This window comes from Phyllostomus discolor, chromosome 5, assembly GCF_004126475.2.
Source record: "Phyllostomus discolor isolate MPI-MPIP mPhyDis1 chromosome 5, mPhyDis1.pri.v3, whole genome shotgun sequence".
Taxonomy (NCBI): domain Eukaryota; kingdom Metazoa; phylum Chordata; class Mammalia; order Chiroptera; family Phyllostomidae; genus Phyllostomus; species Phyllostomus discolor.
In genome coordinates this window covers 154,370,021-154,392,349 of record NC_040907.2, presented here as the reverse complement: position 1 = coordinate 154,392,349, position 22,329 = coordinate 154,370,021, and the positions used below count along the sequence as shown (strand labels likewise).

The 22,329-nt window shown below is 51.3% G+C and overlaps 3 protein-coding genes across 16 annotated transcripts in view; 1 reads left to right on the top strand and 2 right to left on the bottom strand.

The window, feature by feature from the left end:
• Nucleotides 1-3,110, bottom strand: part of GBF1 (golgi brefeldin A resistant guanine nucleotide exchange factor 1) — a 127,783-nt gene extending 124,673 nt beyond the window's left edge. For 11 of the 13 annotated variants that reach the window (XM_036027206.1, XM_036027205.1, XM_036027208.1 and 8 more), the window contains exon 1: nucleotides 2,841-3,100. The gene's annotated coding sequence lies outside the window, so the exon portion shown is untranslated. Of the gene's footprint in view, nucleotides 1-2,840 lie in introns of all 13 variants that reach the window. The other 2 variants (XM_028511648.1, XM_028511647.1) reach the window with 2 other exon arrangements.
• Nucleotides 3,111-6,437: 3,327 nt separating this feature from the next.
• On the top strand, nucleotides 6,438-18,063 carry PITX3 (paired like homeodomain 3). Its single transcript, XM_028513817.2, has 4 exons — nucleotides 6,438-6,692; nucleotides 16,377-16,506; nucleotides 16,646-16,848; nucleotides 17,343-18,063. Exons 1-4 carry the CDS (start codon nucleotides 6,486-6,488, stop codon nucleotides 17,928-17,930), a joined length of 1,128 nt encoding a protein of 375 aa, XP_028369618.2. The 5' UTR covers nucleotides 6,438-6,485; the 3' UTR covers nucleotides 17,931-18,063.
• Nucleotides 18,064-18,552: 489 nt separating this feature from the next.
• ELOVL3 (ELOVL fatty acid elongase 3) lies at nucleotides 18,553-22,094 on the bottom strand. 2 transcript variants are annotated; one of them, XM_036027204.1, is made up of 4 exons: nucleotides 21,723-22,094; nucleotides 20,644-20,720; nucleotides 19,887-20,038; nucleotides 18,553-19,629 (listed from the first exon to the last, which is right to left on the bottom strand). In XM_036027204.1, exons 1-4 carry the CDS (start codon nucleotides 21,972-21,974, stop codon nucleotides 19,202-19,204), a joined length of 909 nt encoding a protein of 302 aa, XP_035883097.1. In that variant the 5' UTR covers nucleotides 21,975-22,094; the 3' UTR covers nucleotides 18,553-19,201. The 2 variants fall into 2 exon arrangements, with proteins under 2 accessions (XP_035883097.1, XP_028368499.2); XM_028512698.2 differs by having other exon boundaries at nucleotides 20,644-20,775; nucleotides 21,723-21,883.
• Nucleotides 22,095-22,329: the final 235 nt, after the last annotated feature.

The window sequence follows — 22,329 nt, the reverse complement described above, 5'->3', positions numbered from 1 at the left end:
TTTAAAAAAGTAACTAGTTGCCAACAGTTTCAAACCCAATGATCTGAATTTCCAATTTCCTCTCAAAAATAGGAAAACTGGGCATACTGTGTCCACATTCTAGTACAACTGCAGTCCCCATTACATCCTAATACATTTTCACCTGGCTCACTTCAGTCATTTACCTGCTTGATACTCAGGCATTTGAGTTTGTAATCCTGGTTTATATAGTGGCAGCAAATCATTACTCCCATGATCACTTCCACTACAATTGGGACTCCAAATCCCCACACTGCTCTATTATGTTTTCATTTAATTAAACAATTACTGTTGGACATACTGACAGCAAACAGGAACAATAATAGCTAAACAGCTGCCAATTACATTTACATAGCTCTTCCAGCCTGAGGGTAAAATGAACCTTCCCTGTCCTTCAACTCAACCCTACCAATATCCCAATAACAGCAGCATTTTAATTTGTCACACCAGACTACAGGAACAGACTGTGATCAAGCGACAGAAGTGGCATACAGCAGCTAGAATAATCCTTCCACTGGCTACTGTATAAATGTTGTGGGTGTCTTCAAAAGCAGGAGCTGTGTCTTTTTCCACTCTAGCTTCCCACAGTAGCTTGTCTAAGTACCTTATCAATGAAGTTATTACCTAAAAGTGGCAGTCATTCTGCCTTCTGGAACACAAGAAAGTGAAATAGCAGTGGAACTCTGAGAACTACAAGCTGAACTAGGATTGGTGCCCAGCTACTCATGAGGAGAAGTGTGTGCAACCTGAGTTCCTACTGTGCCAATGAGCATCACTTTAAGATTAGAACATACAGTCTACCGGCCACCTTTAAAAAAAGCTCAAACATGAGTCTTGAAAAAGTACAGATTTTCTGATTTGGGGTAGGGGTTGGGGGTGAAGAACTATTCCTAATTAGAAAATGACTTTTTTTAAGTAAAAAAAGGGAAAATCTTTCAACTTAACAGGGCTTAACAGGGCATATCAACCCAGATGAGCAGGGCTGCCCCATCACACCTAGATACTTCCTGTGCTATGTCATTTCATTAGCCACTTTCAACTACTTTTTTGAAAATTCTGCAACTTAGATCATCAACTTAAAATGCAAATAGTTGCATGTACCATTTCCATCCCACTTATTTTAAATTAATAAATGTTATCCCAACACACACACACACACACACACACACACACACAATTTCAGGAGGGGAGCAGGCATAGGTAGAAATAAACAGTTTAGTCACTCTAGATTCTAGATAGTTTTCCTTTCTAATGCAATGCAGTTTTGACTCTTCTTGTTACTACTACCTCACCATGCACAAGTACTGACTGTCATGAGCAGAACCATGTCACAACTTAGGATCATATACTAAAACTAATACTAGGTACAGATAACATTTACTGAGTGTCCATTATATGCTGAAAGGCATTAGATTGATATGGCTTTATCCCTACTACATGTTCTAACTAGGCCACTGCACATACCAGTATATGCTACTGCTTTTAAGAAGTGAGTAAGCTGAACAGAGCAATCCCAAAACAGAGCTTTTCCATTGTATCCTCCACAGGGCCCAGAGCAATGCCCTGTGCACCTGAATTAAAGGCATACAAATTTCTCCCTTGGCTGGGTAGCTCAGTTGGTTAAAGCACTGTCCCCAATATGGCAAGGTAGCAGGTTCAATCCCCGGTCAGGGCACATACAAGTATCAACCAATGAATGCATAATTAAGTGGAACAACAAATTGATGTTTCTTGCTTTCTCTCTAAAATCAATAAATAAAAGAATTTTTTAAAAGGCATACAAAATCTTATGTGGTGCATTTAAAAACACTATCTATGCTACTCTTCATTTCTAAGGCACTCTTTACCCTTGGGGTACTTTAAGGTTTACAATACAGTAATTTATCAAATGTCATCACAGTGCCATAAACTATCCGTTTTGGGGTTATGTTCCATCATTCGCTCTGCTGTCCTGACCCTATACTTTTAAACTGCCTGAACATCTCTTACGACTCTTCTTACCCACTAAAAATAATAGGCCAACAATACTAAACTTCACCACTCTTCAAATCCCTCTCTGCTTTCCACCAAATATGTCATCAAAGAGTGACTTCCTTATGATTGACCCTAATCTCTTTAGGCCAAGTGAGAAGACCTGGGGAGAAAATGCCAACCAAAAATATACACCAGGAGACAATATCTGTAAAACAGATTGTGTAGAAGAACAAACAAGCTCAGAAGGTAAATCCAGAGCTCATACACAGATCCAGACTGGCATTTGAGCTGCCCTACGGGAAGAAAGCCTCTCAGAGCCCGGGTCCGCACACTGCTGGCCTCAATCCTTGCACACCTCTCCTCACTACCGGAGTCTAGGTTGCACGACTTCATCACCCAGTATTAATGAGGCAGTTTGGCTGCGTTAATGTGGCAGTCACACAGAAGTGGACGCTGTACACCATCTGAAGAGACTTTCATATCGAAGGTCTAAAAATCAATCCTGAAAAGCAGATATTGCACAATGCTCTTTAGAGTGCAAAAAGCTCAGAAAGGGAGGAGCTAAAGGTTAGGTTAAGTCTGGGAACACAGGAAAAAGAATTCGGGCATCTGCAAGGGATCAGAAATCAAAGCATAAGTCGCCCCACCTGCGGCAGGGGCCTGACCTTTGCCCCCTACATTCCTCCCAGTTGCCCTTCCACAACAATCTCTCCCTCATCTGAACCCTGCCGCTGCGCGCTTAACCCATCCCAGCTCGTCCGATTTAAAGGTCCTCCTCCCCTTACTCCCTACCACGATGTCAGGGCGGCCTTCACGACCCTGGAACTCTAAGAAGAGACTTCGCTGACCTGTCAGCGGATCCAAAATGGCGGGGCCTAGTCCCAGGACCCGCAGCCGCTGCTCATGTCCAGCCCGGGCCCCGAAGGCGTCTCCAAGCGGCTCTCCCGACTGTGACGGCAGATGGGAAAAAGGAAGTGACCCTTTTCCTGAAAGTTGAGGCTGTAGTCAGGGGCCGCACAGTGGCCGGTAAGACTCGGCCGGAACGGGTGGTGGAGCCGGCTACCTTCCCTGTCAGCTCACTGACGTGGTAACTAGCCTCAGTCTATCCCGCTGCCTGGTAACTGCGCGAGCCCTACCGCGCACAGCCAATCATTGCTTTGCAGCGTGAAAAGTGGCATTGCAGCTAACCAATCGAAGAAAGAAAGTTGGCTTCGAGAGGTGGGTTGTGCCTAAAGAGGTGAGATTACAAGCGAAAGAAAAGTGTAGGTAGGAGACAACCAATGGATACAAGGATTCTCTGAATGACAATGATAAAAGCCAATAAAAGAGGACAGATTATGCTGGGCGGTTGGAGAGGTGGAGTTAGCTAGAGTTCGGTTGCAAAGCAATTTGGCAATATCTGCTGGGCATTATGGGGAGGAAAGCTACGATTTGCTGGAAAGGGGGCGGGGTACATTTTGAGACCCTGAGCGGGCGATTCTATTCCCTTATCCCTGCCTTGCCCCGGCCACTCTCTATCAAAGTCACCTAGACCAAAATCGTGCCCGTTAAGGGAACATTTCAACACGAGGCAGCTTCTGGGTTCCCTCCATACTAGGCCCAGTCCCATAATTTATTCCATCCTCCCCTTACTCTCCTCACTGTCCTGTCTGGCTTTTCATAGATGTGTCTGTTCCATTCCAACTCTGTCTCTGTGTCTTGTGCCCCATTCTTATCAGGCAGAAATATGAGTCCAAGAGTAGAAAGATGGACCCCACGTTTGCATAACTATTTACTGGTAGAGCAGAGAGACTAACCCAGGTGTCCTCACCCCCAGTTCAATTTTCATTTTCACTGCCTTTCACTATCTCTTTTTTTAATATAACCCATAATTCTTTTTTTAAATTTTAATTGTTGTTCAAGGACAGTTTTCTGCCTTTTCCCCCCACCCCGCTTTCACTATCTATTATGCCCTAGTCTATCAGGCTGTGACTTCCAGCTCTGCCTCTCATACTAAGCCTTGGACACTCTTTAACTACCCAGAACAAAGCTAATCACACGGGTTAGTCCACATCAATGGTGACAAGAAGCTGAAGTCTTTCCCATTTGCCTTAGAAATACTAAGAAGCCTAAAGGCTGGATGCCCACCTCAGTCTTCATTCTCCAGGTGCCTCTCCTCCTGCAAGAGATGATAAAGGTTGCTAGAATAGTTACAATTACCTAGAAGTGAGAGTGTGTAGGAAAGGGACAGGGGGGTGGATTTTCTCCTTGCAGATTGACTGGTGAAATTCCCTGCCTGTTTTCTGGAATAGAGCCCAGGATTTGCTGCAGACCTGAAGAGACTGCTGGGAAGCAGTGGGAAAAAAAAGATACAAACTCTCTTCCCATTTCCTCCCATTTGTGGGTGATCCAAATCCAGGGAAGTGCTATACCTAACCCCTACATTTTGAGAAATGTAGTCTCAAAACCAGACACCCAAAGACCATCCATGTGCTAAGATTCTCTAATTAGAAGAACTCATCAGACTTGAAATCAGACCTGCAGAACCTCTTAGCAGCTTTCTGAACTTGTACATTGGGCTCCTGGTCTCTGGGTCTAACTGAAGATCTTGCCTCTTTCACCCAAAGAGAGGAGAAGATACAACCACCATAGCACTTCTTTCCACAGTACCTCTGAGCCATTATCCACTTTCATCAGAATATTGAGATTTGGTCTCCTGGGTCTATATCAGATTAAGAGGTCCTAAACAGCCAAAAATTGGAAAATCCTCCAAGTGGGCCAAAACTCCCTACTCCCCCATCTCCACTCCCACATACTTCCAAAAAGTAATCAGCCTAAAACATGAGTGGGGTTGTGTGTTAGAGATGAGGAGAGAAATGACCATGTCCTAGCCCCTCCTAACCTCCATCTTAACTTACTTACCAGGTAGGACATCTCCCTCTTAGACTTCAGTATAGAGTTCCTACATTATTAGAAACATGGGGGAAGACATGGTACTTGCCCTTCTAAATCTTAGTATCATAGGGGACAACATATAAGCTGGTCACTTCAGTACGGAGGGTATGTACAGGAGAGTTGTGGGAGCAAGACGCCAGCCATCTGGCTAACTTGGGAGTTCAGGAACAGCTTCCCAGAGAAAATGAGGCCTGAGTGGAGCTCAAGAGGATGATTGGGAATTGACAAGATGAAGACTAGCTGGAAATATGTTTCTGTCAGAAGAAAGGCCAGAAGTGTGCAGGAATCTACTAGGAGATTGGAGATTAAGACAGAGTCAGATCCTGAAAGTCCTGTATGTCAGACAGGGGAGCTTGATCTTTATTCTGAGGGCCCAGAAGCCATTGAAGGATTTCAAGCAGAGATATGACTGGTCAGATTGATCTTAGGAGCATGCTGTGTGACAGGGTTTAGGGCCCTCAGGGGCACTCAAACACCCTAACCTGACTCCACATGTTCCTTGGGACATCTGTCCTATTCCTTGCAACTTGCTAACTAGCAAGCACCAAGGCCACATCTTGCTCACAGAACTGAACCTGGCATCCCCAAGGAGAAGCTAGCCCTGTTAAGGCTGGAAGAGTATAGCCTGGGCAAGCCAAAAGTGCAGACTCACAGGTGAACTGCCCAGGCCTCTGAAAAGTGCCCAGTCCAAGCCCTGAGATTCAGTGAGAGCCTCCTTTAACTTTTGGGGATGCGTGGAGGCAAAAGAGTGATAGTTACTTCTCCAAGGTCACCCAGTGATTGTGTGCTCGGTGGCAGGGTTAGAATGATACTTTGGTTTGTTTAATTCCAAACTCTTCTTCCTCCACAAAGCCGCCTTCCTTAGAGGAGAGAAAAAGCAGGGAGAGGGCGGGAGATAGCCAAGGAGAGAAAGATGTGAGGGGAAAGAGGAGCTGAAAGAAAGAGACACTAGTCTTTCAAAGTGGCAGAGGAGGGAGGAGAGGGACGAAAAACAGGAGCAAAGCGGTAGAGGAGAAAAAAGAAGAAAGGCGAGACGTGGGAGGATTGGAGCAAACACAAAAGGGCAGAGAGACAGACAGCGACAAGTGGAGAAAATCGCCGAAACTTGAGCGGCAACGAAGTCTGAGCTCTGAAAATCGCCAGCCTCTCTCGGCCCGTGCGCCCTCCCACCTGGCACCCCGGCAGCCCTATCCCCGGCACCGCTCCACTTTTCTCGGGGTGGCGCCCTGGCCCCACCTCGCCACTGGAGGGCCCAGCCTTGGTGGGGCTACACAGTCCACCCTACGTTCTCCAGTTTGGCTCTGCCAAAGCACTTTTGCTGGAGCGCGGTTTCAGCCACGTGGGGAGGGGCGTGTCCCAGTTAGTGAGAAGACCCTCCGATTGGTCAGGGGGCGGGGTTCTTGGCAGTGCGCTGGCCAGACCCCACCCTCGAAGGCGGTACCTGAAGATTCACAGCTGGAAAGGGTGGAGCCCGGGAAGCGCAGCTGGAAGGGGGCGGGGCCCTACGGGCGAGGCTGGCCGCTGCGGGCTGGGGGCGCCCTGGGCTTGCCATAAAGTGAATGGGCGCAGGCAACGGGTGGCAGTTCGCAGCGAGGTTCACTCTCCCTCAGCTAGTCCGGGAGCGTCCTAGCGGAGCGGTGGCCTGGGCGCAGGGGGGCGGCCCCCACTCCGGCCGGGTGCCCGGCCGCTGGCCCCTGCCTGCCCTCCAGACTGCGGCCGCCGCCGCAGCCGCCGCTGCCGGGAGTCTGCTTGCTGCTGGACTCACTGTGAGTGCTTGACCCTGCGGGGGACAGGAGCTCAAGGAGCCAAGGGGCCATGGCTGGTCTTCAAGATCCCTAAAACGGGACTTGGGTCCGCTAAACTAGGGAACGGTACCTAGGGGACGGGTCGAGACTGGGAGAGCGGTTTGCAGACCCAGGGCCAGGACTTAGGGAAAGAGAAATTCAGCCTCAGAAGTAGGGCTACAGAAAAAAGGGAGACTCAGAGGAGCCGGAGGGACACTGGGGACATGAAGCCAGGACAGGGGCTCCGCGAAGCAGGGAGTAAAGAGCCGGGAAACCATTACCAAAAAGCACCCTGGAATCCGAGGGCTCGAGGGGCAGGCAGCCAGGGAGCTAACGGGGTTACTGAGGCCCTGGCCAGTGGGGGGAGCTGGCGGCGGCTGCCCAGTATGGGGGCCGTTGTCGGCGCCCGACTCCCCTCCGCTGGGGCTCAGACTCAAGGGACCAGGGGCAGGTTTGCGTCTGGTCGCACACGCTTCTCTTCTCAGCTGCTTCGCAGTTGCGATAGCAGCCTTGTAGTGAGAGGCTGGCCGCGACCGGGTCAGATGGCCGCTGTCCGGGCGGCAGGGAAGTGGCTGGGCAACCCGAGTCACCAGGCAGCGGATCTGGCGTTTCGGACTTGGGGTGTCAGGGCTCTCATGGGTCTCGGCCTGGGGCCGCCACAAAATCGGACAGAATGTCCGCAGCGCACGGGGCTGGGAGCGGACAGAATGTCCAGGCGGAGAGGTGGGTCTCTCTGGAGCAGGCGCTGTGTCGGGCAGCGGTGGACAGAATGTCCCTGGCCGAGTGGCTTGTCCATTTACGCGTCAGCGCCTGCCCAGCTGCTGCGTGTACAGTGGGGCTCGCTGTAGTGGGTTGCCTCAAATCCCACTTTGCAAACTTGTTTCTGCACCTAGGAGCTGTGAGGCTCAGGAGCAGGGAGTGACAGAAAGACTGCAGCCTGGCCTGGGGGTAGAGTGGTAGTGGGGGAGAGTCCCTCTCTAACCCAAACCAGTTCCAAGTATCTCCTGGACTTCCAGAATCCGAATGTAAAGAGACAAAGCCAATGACAGGACTGCTAGTGGAAATCAAGACCAGAAAAAGAAGGAATAAACCACAAAGGTCAATGGGAAGGCAAGGAGGCACCCAGCACAGGCCCCTGTCAACCTCAGTTCCCTCATAAACTCAGAGGCAACCCCTAATTCTAATACAGCTGATCACACACCCGCAGACTTCTTGCCTGGGTGTCAGTGGGCAAAAGGTGGCTTCTCTGCAGAGAGCAGGAGCTCAGGCCTGAAGAGAAAACTGCAGTCCTTTAGCAAAGCAAACCCTGTGGTCTTGTTTCCCTTTTTGCCCCCTCAGCCCCACCAATCTGAAAAACACTCTGGTGGCTGAGAAGAGGTAGAAAGGGGGAGGCATGGAATCCAGTCACTTGGATCCAACATGAAACCTTATGGGCCCCCAACTCCGGCTGGGAAGGAGGTCTCAGCCCTACCCAATTGCCCTGTGTGCTTTCCTTGTAGCTGGGGGAGGGTGCTTATTCCTCTGGACCCCTGCAATTACCACCTAACCTGACCCCAACCCTTTAACTAGCCAGCCCCCAGTAAGGCTGAAGGGAACAGAGCGGAGAGGATTCCCCCAGTCTATGTTAGTGAACCAAACAGTCGGCCCGGGGACTGAATTTTCATGGGGACAGGTGCAAGGTGATGTGTTTAGCAATGAGTAAATAATCTAAACAAGTGGGTCTCAACCCCCACCCACGAGTGACATAGAATATGTATTCCCCTCACTCCCACCTCCATTCCTCAATTTCAAAGTGTGCTTATTAACAGCTGGAACATTGTTACTCAACCTTTTTTGTTCCTTGTCCCTTTTTGATAAATGTGGAGTCAAATCCCAATATCCCACCACATTCTGATACCCTCTTCAGGGGCTTGTGCTCCCATTACCTTTGCAAATCACAATGATGGGTGAAGTGAAAGGCTCCGAGCCAGAAAAGGAATAGGGAAGGCATTGCAGATGGTTCCCTGAGGACCTTAGCCCAAAGTTCTGCTTTTATCAAAAAGGCCAAAAAGCAACAGCATTATAATGAAGATGATTGGAAACAAAAGGCAAAACCTTCTCCCTTCCTTGCATAAAACTACGTAGCTGAGTGCACGTCTGAGTCACTGGCTCTAAGGGAGAATGTCTTGGGCCTAGAAAGGGGTCAGAGAATCGTTGGCAGCAGGGGAAGCCAGTGGCTGCTGGAGACAGCAAACTTCAAAGTGTAGCCTCTGGAAAGTGAGATGGGGGGACATTCACAAAATAATAAAAGGCATAGATAAGCAGAAGGCGTGTTTGCTCCCCAAATCCTGAAACTGGAGATGAGGGGGCCTCTCAGAACTGGAGTGACACAAGTATGGGATGAACAGGAAAACGTTCCTTGGCACACAGTGGACATCCAACGTCCAGAGCTCATTTTCAGCGAGGTGGTAGAGGCAGGAAGTGGAAATGGAATCCTTCAGGGCTTGGGAGGATCAGTGCATGTCAGAGCCATAAATGGCTGCTGCAGTGGAGGGGACGAGAAGTGGAAGAAGAACTCAGTCCCTAGTCTTCAATCTCTTCAATATGTGTAAGTGTAGACAAATTCATCTTCTTAGGGCTGAAATGGGGATGGTCATTCCCACCACTCACTGTGGTTGTAAGAATTAAATGAAATCATATATAGGAAAGCCCTTTGCATATGGAAAAGCACCACAGAAACAAGAAGCATTATTGCCATTATTATGCCCAAACTGTGGAGTCTTTGCTTGGAAGGGTGGTGTCTTGAGTCTTAGGCCAGACAGAGAGCATCCCTGATCCAGCCACAGAAAGATTCTCAGTGACGGATGGAACACCCTACCTCAGGCTTCAGATGTCAGCCATTACCACTGCCCCTCTCTGAGTAGAGTTCAAGGGAGTTCCTCAAAGGCTTAACTCCTCTGCCAGGCCACATGTGCTCATCTGTTTTCTGCCTGCCTGCCTGCTGCTCACGGATGCAGATATGGACCCCAAGACCCTGTCCAGGAAGACGGGGAGACGTGGGCAGGGGAGACAGACAAGCTGAGCTGGGGTGGGCATGAGAGAAGGCAGGAGCCACCTAATCTTTTCTCCATTTACTCTAAATGATGCTTCCTAGACTGTGGGGAAGGAAGATGGCAGCTAACCTGAAAGATCCATTAGGTCCTGAGCTTTGGGGTTTAGAGTGTCTAGCTCATGGCGACCAACAGGGACCATGATCAGAGTGATGGGGAGAGAAAGGAAAAGATAGGTGGTGGGATGAGAGTTCTGTCCACGGAGTCCCTTTCCTGTCTCTCCCCTGCCCAACCCATTCTGCTCACCAAGGACAAATAAATGTCCCAAAGATGCTGCTTTTATATCACTCTCCTGCCTGTAAGCCTCCAGTGACTCCCGCTGCTTGGAGCAATGCTTCTCTTTAGGGGCTTGGGGTGGAGGAGCGCAGTACAGGAGAGGGAGGAGCATGACGCTGCAGGCTAAACACGGCCCATTTATCTTCCTGGTGTGATGATGTCACCAGGAGGATTGGAGAGAAAACTTTAATTATATATTTAAATAAACATACGAACTTTAAATATGGAATATAATGCAAAATTCACTTCAATTCTTAACATAAGGCTGGAGATCTCAAAGAAATTTCATAACTGGTGGCAGCTGTTTTTGGTTGTGCCCCTGGTTTCCCGGGGTGATAGTCTCTCTCACTTGTCTTAGTGGGTTTGTTTTTATGGAAAAGCTGGAGATGCTCTAGGCTAGAATGTATCAGACCTGAACCATCACCCTTTGCCCCTCATTGGAGACTCCCCCCGCCTGACCCAGTTTTCTCCAATGACTTTGCAGCATTGCCCACACTGAGACCCTGGCCAAGCTAGGCTCCCTGTTGCCCTCTGAACCTGCCTTCTCATTTCCAATCCTGCTCTACTATTCAGAAGCCTCTGTTCCTTTTCTTTCTCCACAATTCCTAGCTCAACTGTGTGCTGCAATCTCTCAGCCCCCAAACATACCCTTATACGGGCTTCCATTTCTCTGTCTCCCAGAATCTGAGAACCAGGCCCATGAAGCCCATCATTTCATCCTGTGCTCTGCTTCCCACCGCAGACTGCAGGCTCCTAGCAGTTAGGGTCTGTGCCTTACCAATCTTGGGGATCTGTCTCAGAATTTAACACTTGCTAAAGGAGAGAAGAAAGGAAGGGAGGGAAGAGTGTGGAAGTTCATTTCTCTCATCCCTGATTTACCCCTTAATGAGTTAAGTGCATCAAATTATTGCTGCCTCCACCCTGACCAGTGTGGCTCAGTTGGTTGGAGCATCATCCTGAAAGGTTGGGGATTCGATTCCCCGTCAGGGTATGTATGGGAGATAACCAATCAATGATTCTTTCTCACATCCATGTTTCTCTACCTTACTCTCTCTAAAATCAATAAACATATTTTTAAACATTCTTTTTCTTTAAAGATTTTATTTATTTACTTTTTAGAGAGAGGGGAAGGGAGGGAAAAACAGAGGGAGAGAAATACCAATGTGTGGGAGACACAGTTGCCTCTCACACGCCCCCAACTGGGAACCTGGCCGGCAACCCAGTCATGTGCCCTGACTGGGAATCGAACAGACGACCTTTTGGTTCTCAGGCCAGCACTCAATCCACTGAACCACACCAGTCAGGGCAATAAATATATTTTTTTAAATTATTGCTGCCTCCACCTGAGTCTTTGGGTTTCCTCTTGGGGTTGCAAGCCTCGTCTATAGCTGTTTTCATTTGTTCCCATTTGTCGCTGCAGTTCAGTGGACCAGACATTTCGGGTGCTCGGCATCAGTAAGGCACGGGAGGCCGTGTGCACTTCAGGGCCTCGCTTCAGTTTCAGGTTTATACAATGGGTTAGGGCCCCGTTTACGCCTGTTCGCCACTTGCTGCTTGCTGAGCCACAGCATCACAACTCCATCCCCTCTTATCTGCCTCTCGATCTCACCCCTGCAAGAGAAAGTACTTTGGTTCCTAAGTGTGCTTCCTACCGTGGGCATTATTATTGCAGCTTCTTTGGGGCTTTCTGGCTGTGGCCCTGGTTTACTGCTTTGGCTTCAGAACAAAAGTGGGTACACGTGGCAGTTGCCCTCTTGCCGTGAATTTGTGTCCCTCGGAGAAACCATGGCCTCCCCACTATGGCCTCTCTGGCCTGTGATAGTCTCTGCTCGCTACCTTAATGTATCTCAGATATTTTGTTTTTGCTGCAGTGTGTGACAGCTTCCTGTACTTCTAACTTGTACTTGTGAATCGGAGCACAGCTGTAGGTCCCCCTTTCTCCTTAGGGCTAGAATTGTCCCCCTAACACTAATGGGGCAGGGTGAGGGGCCATGTTATCAGCCATGCATCCCCTGCAGGGTGTATCTGAAAGGCTGGAGGCAGGACAGGCAGCCCCTCTCAAAGCACCACGGTTATCTCTTGGCTTTCTTTGACCCTGCCTGGTAGCTCCTACCAGCATCAACCAAACCTTTGACTCCTAGACTTACTGCTTGTCCCTGTCCGCTGGGTGAGGTGAAGTCCCTGGCCTCAGTCCCAACTTCCCAGCTTCCTGACCTCCAGCAGTTTGGGGGAGCTTAATCCTCAGCCAGCCTGTCTCCAGCTCAGACAACCACTTGGCGCCCCCAGCCTCTGCCTGACCAGCCCACCAGGGCACAAGTCTGCTAGAGGCCTATGCCGCCACCCTCTGTCTCCCTATTGCCTGCCTGGCTCTAGCGTTCTTTTCAGTTTCACAGTCCCGGCCCTTCTCAGCCTCATCCCCTCCATCTGCTATTACCAACCCAGTCAGGAGCCTGAGGCTTCGTTCTTTCCTTTACCAGTCCTTGGTTCCCCAAATGGCTCCCGGCCTGCATTACTCCACCCATTCTGCTGCTATCTGAGTGACTAGGCTCTCCTTTATGTTCAGGACAGAGTACTCACAATGCATATTTGCATCCCTCTTTTTTTTAAGGTTTATTTCTCTATTTAAAAAAAATATTTTTATTTATTTTTAGAGAGAGGGGAAAGGAGGGAGAAAGGGAGAAAAACATCAATGTGTGGTCGCCTCTCACACCACCCCTACTGGGGACCTGGCAGGCAACCCAGGCATGTGCCCTGACTGGGAATCAAACTGGCAACCCTTTGGTTCACAGGCCAGCACTCAATCCACTGAGCCACACCAGCCAGGACTGCATCCCTCTTTAAAATGTGGCATACTCACCTCTTTATTCACCAGAGAAATTCTTCACTGGGAGATACAGGGTCCAGGGATGAACCACTCAAGCAAGAGCAGAGATGAGGATGCAGTCGTACTTACCACTCTATCCTTGGTGACTTACTCAATGCCCAGCTTATAGGAGGTGTCAAATAAACATATCTTCAATGAATGAGAAAAATATATACTTGGATAGAGTTGTACGCCTACCCACTTTTACACATTATGTTTTATATTAACCTTATAATAATACTGTAGCTAGATAGGTAAAGGATTATGACCTCCCTTCTAGAGATGAAAAACATATGCTCAGAGAGGGAAAGTAATTTGCTAAGAACGCACAGCTAATAAGTTGGGGGACCGGGACATGAATCAAGATCTCTTGACTCCAAACCTAATTTCTTTGGGCTATTCCAGATTACTTTCCTAAAAGGGGCCTGAGCGATTTTTGCTCCCCACTCCCCCTCATCCTTCTCCTCCAGCATCCTCCTGCCATCTCCCCACTCAGCTGAGCACACTCTCCCCAGAAGCCACTGACTATAGACCACTCTGCCGCTCCTTTGGCCTCCTCCTACCCACAGAATCCTTAGTTCCTGGGACTGAGAGCTGAGGTTCCGAGGGGCCAGGAAGGGGAGGGGGAGGGTAATGGCTAGCTCCAAAACAGCCGAGGCAGCTGTCCCTGTCACAGAGAGAGGAGACTGTGTGACAGTGTGTGTCTGTCTGCTTGAATGTGGGAGCGCATGTGTGGGAGAGTATGTGTTTGTATGCCTCTAGCTCCAAGTCCAAGTGCTTATTTTGTCTGAGTGGGGGCCCGTGTGTGTCTGCATGTGTGTCTGTCTGTCTCTGGGAACACGCAGCCTGAACTCTGCTTTCTCAGCTTCATCCTTTACTCTGGCCCTTATCTCTCCTCACCCTGCCTCCCTCTGCTGAAATAAAGGGTGAAACCAAGACACAGGTATGGAATGCTGGGGGAAGGGGAGTTGGGGAAATTAGAAGTCTGCAGCGAAAGCAGACAGGAAGGATAAATGGCAGTGGCGGGATTTAGCTTTCCCTCCAGGCAAACCCAACTGTCTCTCTTTCCCCATCTGTGCTGCTCCCACGGCCTCTGGAGAAGTCGGGGGCACAATTTGCATTTTGAGAACATCTTTTTAAAAAAGATTTTATTTTAGTTTTTATTTCATGTATTGGGGGTAACACTGGTTAATAACAAGTAAATTTCAGGTGTGCAACTTTATAATGTATCTCTATGCTCTGTTGTGTGCTCACTGCCAAAAGTCTAGTCTTCTCCGGCACCATGCATTCCATACCCTTTACCTTCTTCACCCTCTTGGGTATGAAGTAAGAGGATACTTCTGAGCACCCCTTTCTCCAGCTCTCAGTTCTAAGCCTTCCCAGCTATTTGGGAAGAGCTGCTAGTGAAGGCTGCCACAGGTCCCTCCCAAAGGCATCTCCCTTCCATCGGAGCATTGTTGAGCCAGCCCCAAGCCTCTGACTGCTGCCCTCACACCTGAAAGGGGAGAGGTAAGCTGAGCACCCCACCCCTGTCCTGACTTCTCTCCTTCCTTTCCAGGTTCCTTTCAGCCCTGCCTCTTTAACCCTAGGAAAAGATCCAAGGTCCGGTCCCCTCTGCCTGTGGAAGGAACAAGGATTATTTCTCAGCTCCTGCCTTGACCTCTGTCCTACCCCGACCTTACTTGAGAGGTGGGGGTCGGGGACAGCTGTCACTGCTGAGCTGGTTGAAGGGGACATTATTGTGTGCACATACACACCACTGCCCATCCGTGCCTCCCTGAGAAAGGCTCCTAATAAATTCAGAGCAGCCAAGTGGCACACATCTCTGTTTAGGCTAATCTACAGCATTAATGCCACCTTTCATAGCCTGCATTAAATCCCTGTTAATGGGGAGGCAGATGGACCCCTCTCGCCCAGCTCTTCGCCACTGTTCCTCTGTCCCTAGCCTCCTCTGGTTCTCCTCTGACCTAGAAGCATCCAGAGTCCCTGAGTCCCACTAGTGCCCCTTTTCCTTCCTCCTACCAAGGGGGGCCTGGGAGAGCCAGCAGGAAAGAGGAACCTGCAGGGGAGACTTGAAGAGGAACCCAGGCAGGCCCCTGGGCAGGGACAGGCAAGATTTGGAATAGGGAATAAGTGTAGCAAGGTGGATTTGGAAGCTCCCATCGACTGCCTGGGGTGGGCCTGGTAGGGGGTGTACAGGACAGTGGAGAAATGACTGGTAGGAAATGTGCCTGGGCAGGCACAAAGCAGACAAGAGCCAGAATGTGTAGTGATTCAATTAAAAAAAAAAAAAAAGATTTTATTTATTTATTTATTTTTAGAGAGACGGAAGGGAGGGAGAAAGAGAGGGAGAGAAATATCGATGTGGGAGAGAAACATCAATTGGTTGCCTCTGGCTCTGAGCCAGTTTGGGGCGGGGCGGAAACCCCTGTACCCAACGGGAAATGGGTCCAAAGACATTTTGTTTGTTTGTTTGTTTGTTTGAAGGCTGGTGCCCTATCCACTGTGCCATACCTGCCTGGGCTTAACTTATTTTTTATTCTGGAATCCTTTCTTCAAATGAAATCTCTCCAGAAAGCATTAAAATGAAACAACAGAAACAGACAAAAGCAGGGCCGCTCCGGCTGAAACAGACCAAAGCGCAGCCACGCTAGGGTGCCATCCCTGAGGCCTGGCCTGAGCTCCAGTGCCTGAGGGGGTTTCTGGGTAGGGCCCCAAAGAACACAATTCGAAGGAGCAAACGGTGAAACACGTATGAGATTCAGAGTCTCTGAGAGCTGGTTCACATCCCAGTTCCACTACTCACAAGCTTGTGACCCTTAATCGTTACTTCAGGTCCCAGTTTCCTCACCTGAAAAAGGTGGTCATACTTTTACTATTGAGGCATTCTTGTGAGGGGACAGATGATGAGATAAAGGCATACAGACAGTACTCGTAATTGACAGCAGTGATTACCCTAATGGGAGAAATATTTGGCCTGGTTCAAAATCAAATCTGCCTCAATGGAGAGGTTCTGGCCGCATCTCAGGTGTCACTGGCTGAGGGGCATGTATAAGCTGTGCGGCTATTGGGCGTTCATACGAGAGGGAACTGAGGTTTTTGAGGATGTGTATAGCATGTGGCATGCAGTGGTGTGATTTTTCACTAATTCAATAAATATCTTGAACACCAACTGTGCACAGGCACAGTTCTAGGTGCCCAGCAGTGAACAAAAAAAATGTCTAGCGTGTATATCAGCACATAAAACCTGTGCGTATACACCTTCCCCCCCTTAGGCTGCTGTTTCCCCACTCTACCCTAGGGCACCCCACTCAGGGGTAGCTTTATGGTGGTGGCTGAGGAAGAGGATAGCGAACCTGTGGGGATATACTTCTGGGAACCGGATAACCGGGAGATTTTGTCCCCAGGGACCTGGTCTGTGTCTTCTCTTCCCTCCAGAGTCTTCTCTCCATGGAGTTCGGCCTACTCAGCGAGGCGGAGGCCCGGAGCCCGGCCCTGTCGCTGTCAGAAGCGGGTACTCCCCACCCCCCACTCTCAGAACACGGTTGCAAGGGCCAAGAACACAGCGGTGAGCGCGCCCCCTTCTGGGAGTAGGGGAGATAAAAATTCAATCCCTAATGGGGGTAGAGCCCGGGTGGGAGTGAGGGGCCGCTGAAGAAAGTACCCCAGCCTGGGAATCCCTGTGACTTGCCCCCACCCGGCCCCAGACTCAGAGAAGGCCTCGGCTTCGCTGCCGGGCGGCTCCCCCGAAGACGGCTCGCTGAAGAAGAAGCAGCGGCGGCAGCGCACGCACTTCACCAGCCAGCAGCTGCAAGAGCTGGAGGCTACCTTCCAGAGGAACCGCTACCCTGACATGAGCACGCGCGAAGAGATCGCCGTGTGGACCAACCTCACCGAGGCACGCGTGCGGGTACGCGCTCCCAGATCCGCAGCCCTCACTGCGCCCCGGCCATTCTCTCTTGGGCAGTTTAGCTATTACTGACTTAGAATCTGCAGCCTGTGTTTCTGCCCTGCCTGCCCCATCCTCTGGGACCCGACACGTCCCAAGGCCCCGGACTGCTGCCCCACATGGCTTTCTTTCCACCAACTTTCAATCTCACTCCACCCTGTTACTCCAGGCCTCGCGCTTCTCATCCCCTGAGACTATCGCTTATTCTTTTCGTCTCCCCGCCTTGACCCCCATCCTACAGCAAGACCCTCACGTCGCCCACTGCCTCTGTTCTCAGCAACCTGGCTCCGTGTGCTCCTCGCGACCCGCATTCCCATCTCCAGCCACCTTATCTTGTATTCTCATTACGGCCGGGCTGGAACCCGGATCAGGGCCGCCCAACCACCAGCCGCGCCGACCCGGTCCGGGACCGGCCCGGCTCCCAGCCCTGACAGCCTTTTCTCCCGCGCCCGCAGGTGTGGTTCAAGAACCGGCGCGCCAAGTGGCGGAAGCGCGAGCGCAGCCAGCAGGCGGAGCTGTGCAAGGGCGGCTTCGCCGCGCCTCTCGGGGGGCTGGTGCCACCCTACGAAGAGGTGTACCCCGGCTACTCTTACGGCAACTGGCCACCCAAGGCGCTCGGCCCGCCGCTCGCCGCCAAGACCTTCCCCTTTGCCTTCAACTCAGTTAACGTGGGGCCTTTGGCTTCGCAGCCCGTCTTTTCGCCACCCAGCTCCATCGCTGCCTCCATGGTGCCCTCGGCCGCGGGCGCCCCAGGCACCGTGCCAGGGCCTGGGGCACTGCAGGGCCTGGGCGGGGGGGCCCCCGGGCTGGCCCCGGCCGCAGTGTCCTCTGGGGCAGTGTCCTGCCCTTACGCCTCTGCCGCCGCAGCTGCTGCAGCAGCCGCTTCCTCTCCCTACGTATACCGGGACCCGTGTAACTCGAGTCTGGCCAGCTTGAGGCTCAAGGCCAAACAGCACGCCTCCTTTAGCTACCCCACGGTACCCGGGCCGCCCCCGGCAGCCAACCTCAGCCCGTGTCAGTACGCCGTGGAAAGGCCCGTATGAGTGAGTGGCCCAGCCTGTCGGTCATCCCCAAGGGCGAGGTCGATCATTCACAGCCTCCCTGGACTGGTTGTCTTGACTGGCTCGACCCCGCCCCGGTCCGAGAGCGACGCTGGGGCAGCTGGGGGGAGGGAGGCGCCGGCTCGGGAGAGAGCCTTTCGTCTCCCAGCTCAGAGGGGTGGACTGGGCCCTCCGCACGGTCCAGGGACTTAGCGCCCCTGGGACTAAGGCCAGGAACAGGGACCAGTTCCCCGGGGGCCAATTCACCCTTGGCCCACCCCGACTTCTCCAGACTCCTCTCCCATTTATCATTTTCAAAGATAAATGAAATAAATGTGCGCGGACTGTCAAAGGCCTGATGTTTCAGAGTTGCGGTTGAGCCCTCTCCCCTCATCCTCCCGCACATTTAAACGAGACCTTGGTGTACAGGAAAGACACCTTCTTCTACAGGAAAGGTCCAACTTCTAGGGCTTCAGTGCCCTGCAGCCGCTAACACCAGGATGAGGAAGTCCGAGGATACCTAGAGCAGAGGGGCACACGCGTGTTTGCCTGTTTGTGTGGAAGGCCTGGGGACAGGCTACTGGGCCGGCGTTAGCCAAAGCTGGTGCTGCAGCGCCACCTTGTGGTCTCACGGAGGATAACTGGAAGATCTTGCCTGGAGCACTTACTAGTAGGTGTCACTTCTGCAACTTAGGAAGCCTATGACCTTAGATAAGTTACTCTGCCTTTCTGTACCTTTTTCTCACTGTTCCAATGAGGGGCTTGAGCCTCTAACAGCAATAAAATTCTGGTCTGTAACAGACATTTATTAAGTGCCTACCAGGCCTAGGATTCTTGTTGTCTGCGTGTGTGCCTCCCATCCTTGCCCACATCCCCTTAGACTTCCCACCTACTTATCATCCCACTGCCAGCAGCCATCTCCCGTCACAGCAGACCCCTTCTTCTCCCAAATTCTCAGAGCCCCGAGATCTTGCTGAAATATTTAATTTAAAAATAGAGCAAGAAGAGGAAGGTTTTGGTATAGAAATATAAATAACAGCTCTGGAGATCCTTCTCAGTCCCAGCCCCATCCCCAGGCCTGCTTGGCCCTCACGTTGAAAATAGATACATCAAAGTACTAGATCACACCCCCTTCCTAGCGTTTGTGTTTCCTGTCTGTCATAATTTCCTGCCACCTTGAGAGATACAACCTAATCATTCTCCCAGACCTAAACCATGTGCCTCAGTGCCCTGGGGAAAAGAGACCCTGGAGCTTCTTCTTTTTCTCCAAACGTTTACTCGCTCTTGGTCTTGGCTTTAACTTTGGGCATTACATAGGTTTGGTAGAAGACGCGGACAAAGAGGATGAAATAAGCCACATACAAGGTGATGGACCAGAAGAATTGATCCGTTGTAACGTGGCATCCATGTTCTGGACTCCAGGTGTAAGCCAGGATGACGACAATGGATCCCATAAGCATCTGCAGGAGCTGTAGGCTGGTGATGAGCCTGGGGAGCCACCCGGGGAACTTCACTTTGGCAGCCTTCAGAGTGTAGTAGGTGTACATGAGGGAATGCACACCATAGTTCATGGTCATGAACCAGCCTCCTGCAGCCACCTTGTTCTTGTATCCAAAGCTTGAGAACACTAGCACCGTGCTGTGGTGGAACCAGTGCACAAAGATGAGCGGCCGCTTGCGAAGGATGATGAAGGCTGTGTCTCCTGGGAGATGGGGAATCATAGCTGGCATGGCACCCAGTGTCAGGACCACCCTCCACACTGAACATGGAGCACAGGGGGGATTCTCAGGGTTGGGAAAGGTGTCTTTTTGGCAGAGAATCTGAAGAGGGACTTGGGGGAGAGGTGTCGTTAGGACCCACAGGTGGGGAAGGGACTCTCCATGTGATGGGTGAGGGGGACCCTGAGGAAGGAGGCAGTTGACTGGGTGGGTGCCAGAGAGACAAAGTATTGCCACTCACCAAGTTCAATGATCTTGCTGAGAACAAAGAGGCAGGACCAGAATCTGACTACGGAATTGTCGAGAAAGGTGGTGAAGCACACAGTTTGCTTTAGGCTCTCCCTAAGTACCAAGGCCCACATATAGCCCCACATCCTCACTGTCCCCAGGATACTGAAATGGGACAGAGGAAAAGAGTGTAAGTTCATTCCCAGACACCAGTCCATCCTGCCCCTTCAGCCTGGTCAGATCACTGTCCCAAGCCCCACCACTTTCCCACCCTTCCAGGAATCATCACTTCTGAGATCCTGGCGCCAATCTAGTAAGTCCAATAGTAATCTAGAGGAGATGAGGATGAGGAAAGGACCAGGGAATGCTGGAGGATAGGACTAACAGTTGAGTTAGGGGACAGAGTTCTCAGGATGGGTAGAAGCTTATGAGGAGAGGGGTGGCAGGATGGGGGAAATTGATGGGGGGGGGAATGTGGGAAGGAGGGGCTAGGGAAGTTATTGAAAGGTCTTGGGAAAGGGTATTAGACTCTGGAGAGACCTGTCAGAGGTACACAGACTCCATGAGCACAAGAGGACTCCTGAGAGAACAGAAACTGTCAGGCGGGAGGCCGAGGAAGGAGAAAGGAAGCTGGGGAGGGGAGCTAGAGCTGAGAGAATGGGATAGGGAGAGCTGGGGGGCAATTTGAGGAGTTGATGCAACTGAGATTTCTAGAAAGCTTTTAGAGATAGAGCTTCTAGGGTGTACAGGATAAGTGAGGAGTGTCTTACCTGAAGATCGCAAGGCAAAAGGACCAAAGGATGAGAGGCCCCTGTAGGTTGAAGCCCTCCCGTGCCTTCATGTAGTTCTGCCCCACAAAGATGAGCAGGAGGTAGACCAGAGCTATGGGGAACGAGACTGTCCTGGCAGGCAGAAGGCAGAGGGGATGGGCTCGCGGGTGGGTGCTGGTTAGTGACATACCCACTTATCTAGGTGAGTGTTCTAGGTTGGAGCCCCAGCTCTGCCACTTACTAGCTGTGTGACATTGGAAAAACCATTTAGTTCTCTGAGCCTGTTTCCTTATTTGTAAAGAGGAATGATACCCCTCCCCTGATGGTGTTACTACAGAAAGTACCTACGATATTGCAGGGGCTGTGTCCAAGGATTTTGTCATTCTTGCTCTCAGTGGGGCTGGGAGTGGGTGATAACTGCTGGCTGGTGCCTAGAACCAACCCAGGGCTGCGGTCTAAGAATACGGCAATAACTTCCACCCGGTTGGTTAGCAGCAAATTGGCCGCAGCACACAGCCCACAAACACCTCTGAGTAGTCTCTGAGTAACCAGAGAGCCTGGGGAAATCTTGAAGAGCTCCCTGACTTAGCCTCGTTCTCCGCAGCAGGAACGATGGAACACTCCACGAACAACACGGTAACTGTGAAGGGCGGGCCGTCCCGGGACACCAGTACTATGTGCGCGGGAGCGCACGGCCACCGGAGGCCCCAACATACAAAGAACAATCATCTACAGGCTGGTGGGGCTAGGAGTTTCAATCAACTCCATCCCTCAGAGACCCTTTCTCACTAAACTCTTTACCCTTGGTTGCTGTCTCTTCTCATACTCCTCACCCCATCCTCTTATTTCTGTCTCTCTCTCTCTTTCCGCCCCCACCCCTTTCTTTCTGTTTTTGAGGTCTAATCTCTTTGAGGGGCCACACTGCCTGCACCTCTGAGAACGGGGATGTGGAACCAGTGCGGGAGAGCCCCATACCTTTGCTTTTGAAGGAAATCGTCGCGGCAGTGTCTCCCCTACCCCACCCCCAAACCGCAGTGACCAGGATCAGACCCCTGGCACGGCCCTTCCCGCGGTCTCACCAGTACGCCTCCAAAAAGGGCCTTATGTCCTGTAACATCTCGAAGTTGTAGGGCTGGAGTAGCTCCTCTATTTCCTCTGAAACATTCATGACTGTGCCTATTTCGTTCTGCAGACGTTAAGGTCAGGAGCTTGGCGAGCCGGGCGAAAGGTTGGGGGGGACCCAGGATGCAGCGAACCTTGGGACGGGACAGAATGGACCCAGGACCCAAGGAACTCCGCAACAAGCCCAGGAGCGTACGATTCAGGGACATACACTGCACGCTGACCCCATTCCACCGCAGCCGCGAGTGTGATATATAACGCGGAGCTACAAAGCTGCGGGTCCAGGCTGTGCGCGGCCACCTCCCTGCGCCCGGCCGTTATCCAATCTCGACGGAGACACGCCTCTGTCCCGCCTCAGTTCGCTCTCTGATTGGTCGTCCTTACACACACACACACACACACACACACACCCCCGGACACACACAACACACACGCGCGCGCGGGTCCTAGACCCCCACCACGCCCATTCCCATCTTTTTCTCCCCCAATAGCTCCATTCTCGCTTGCTTGGCTCAATCCGTATGGCCTTTCCAGGTACCTGGACATGCCAACCTTTCCTTGGAA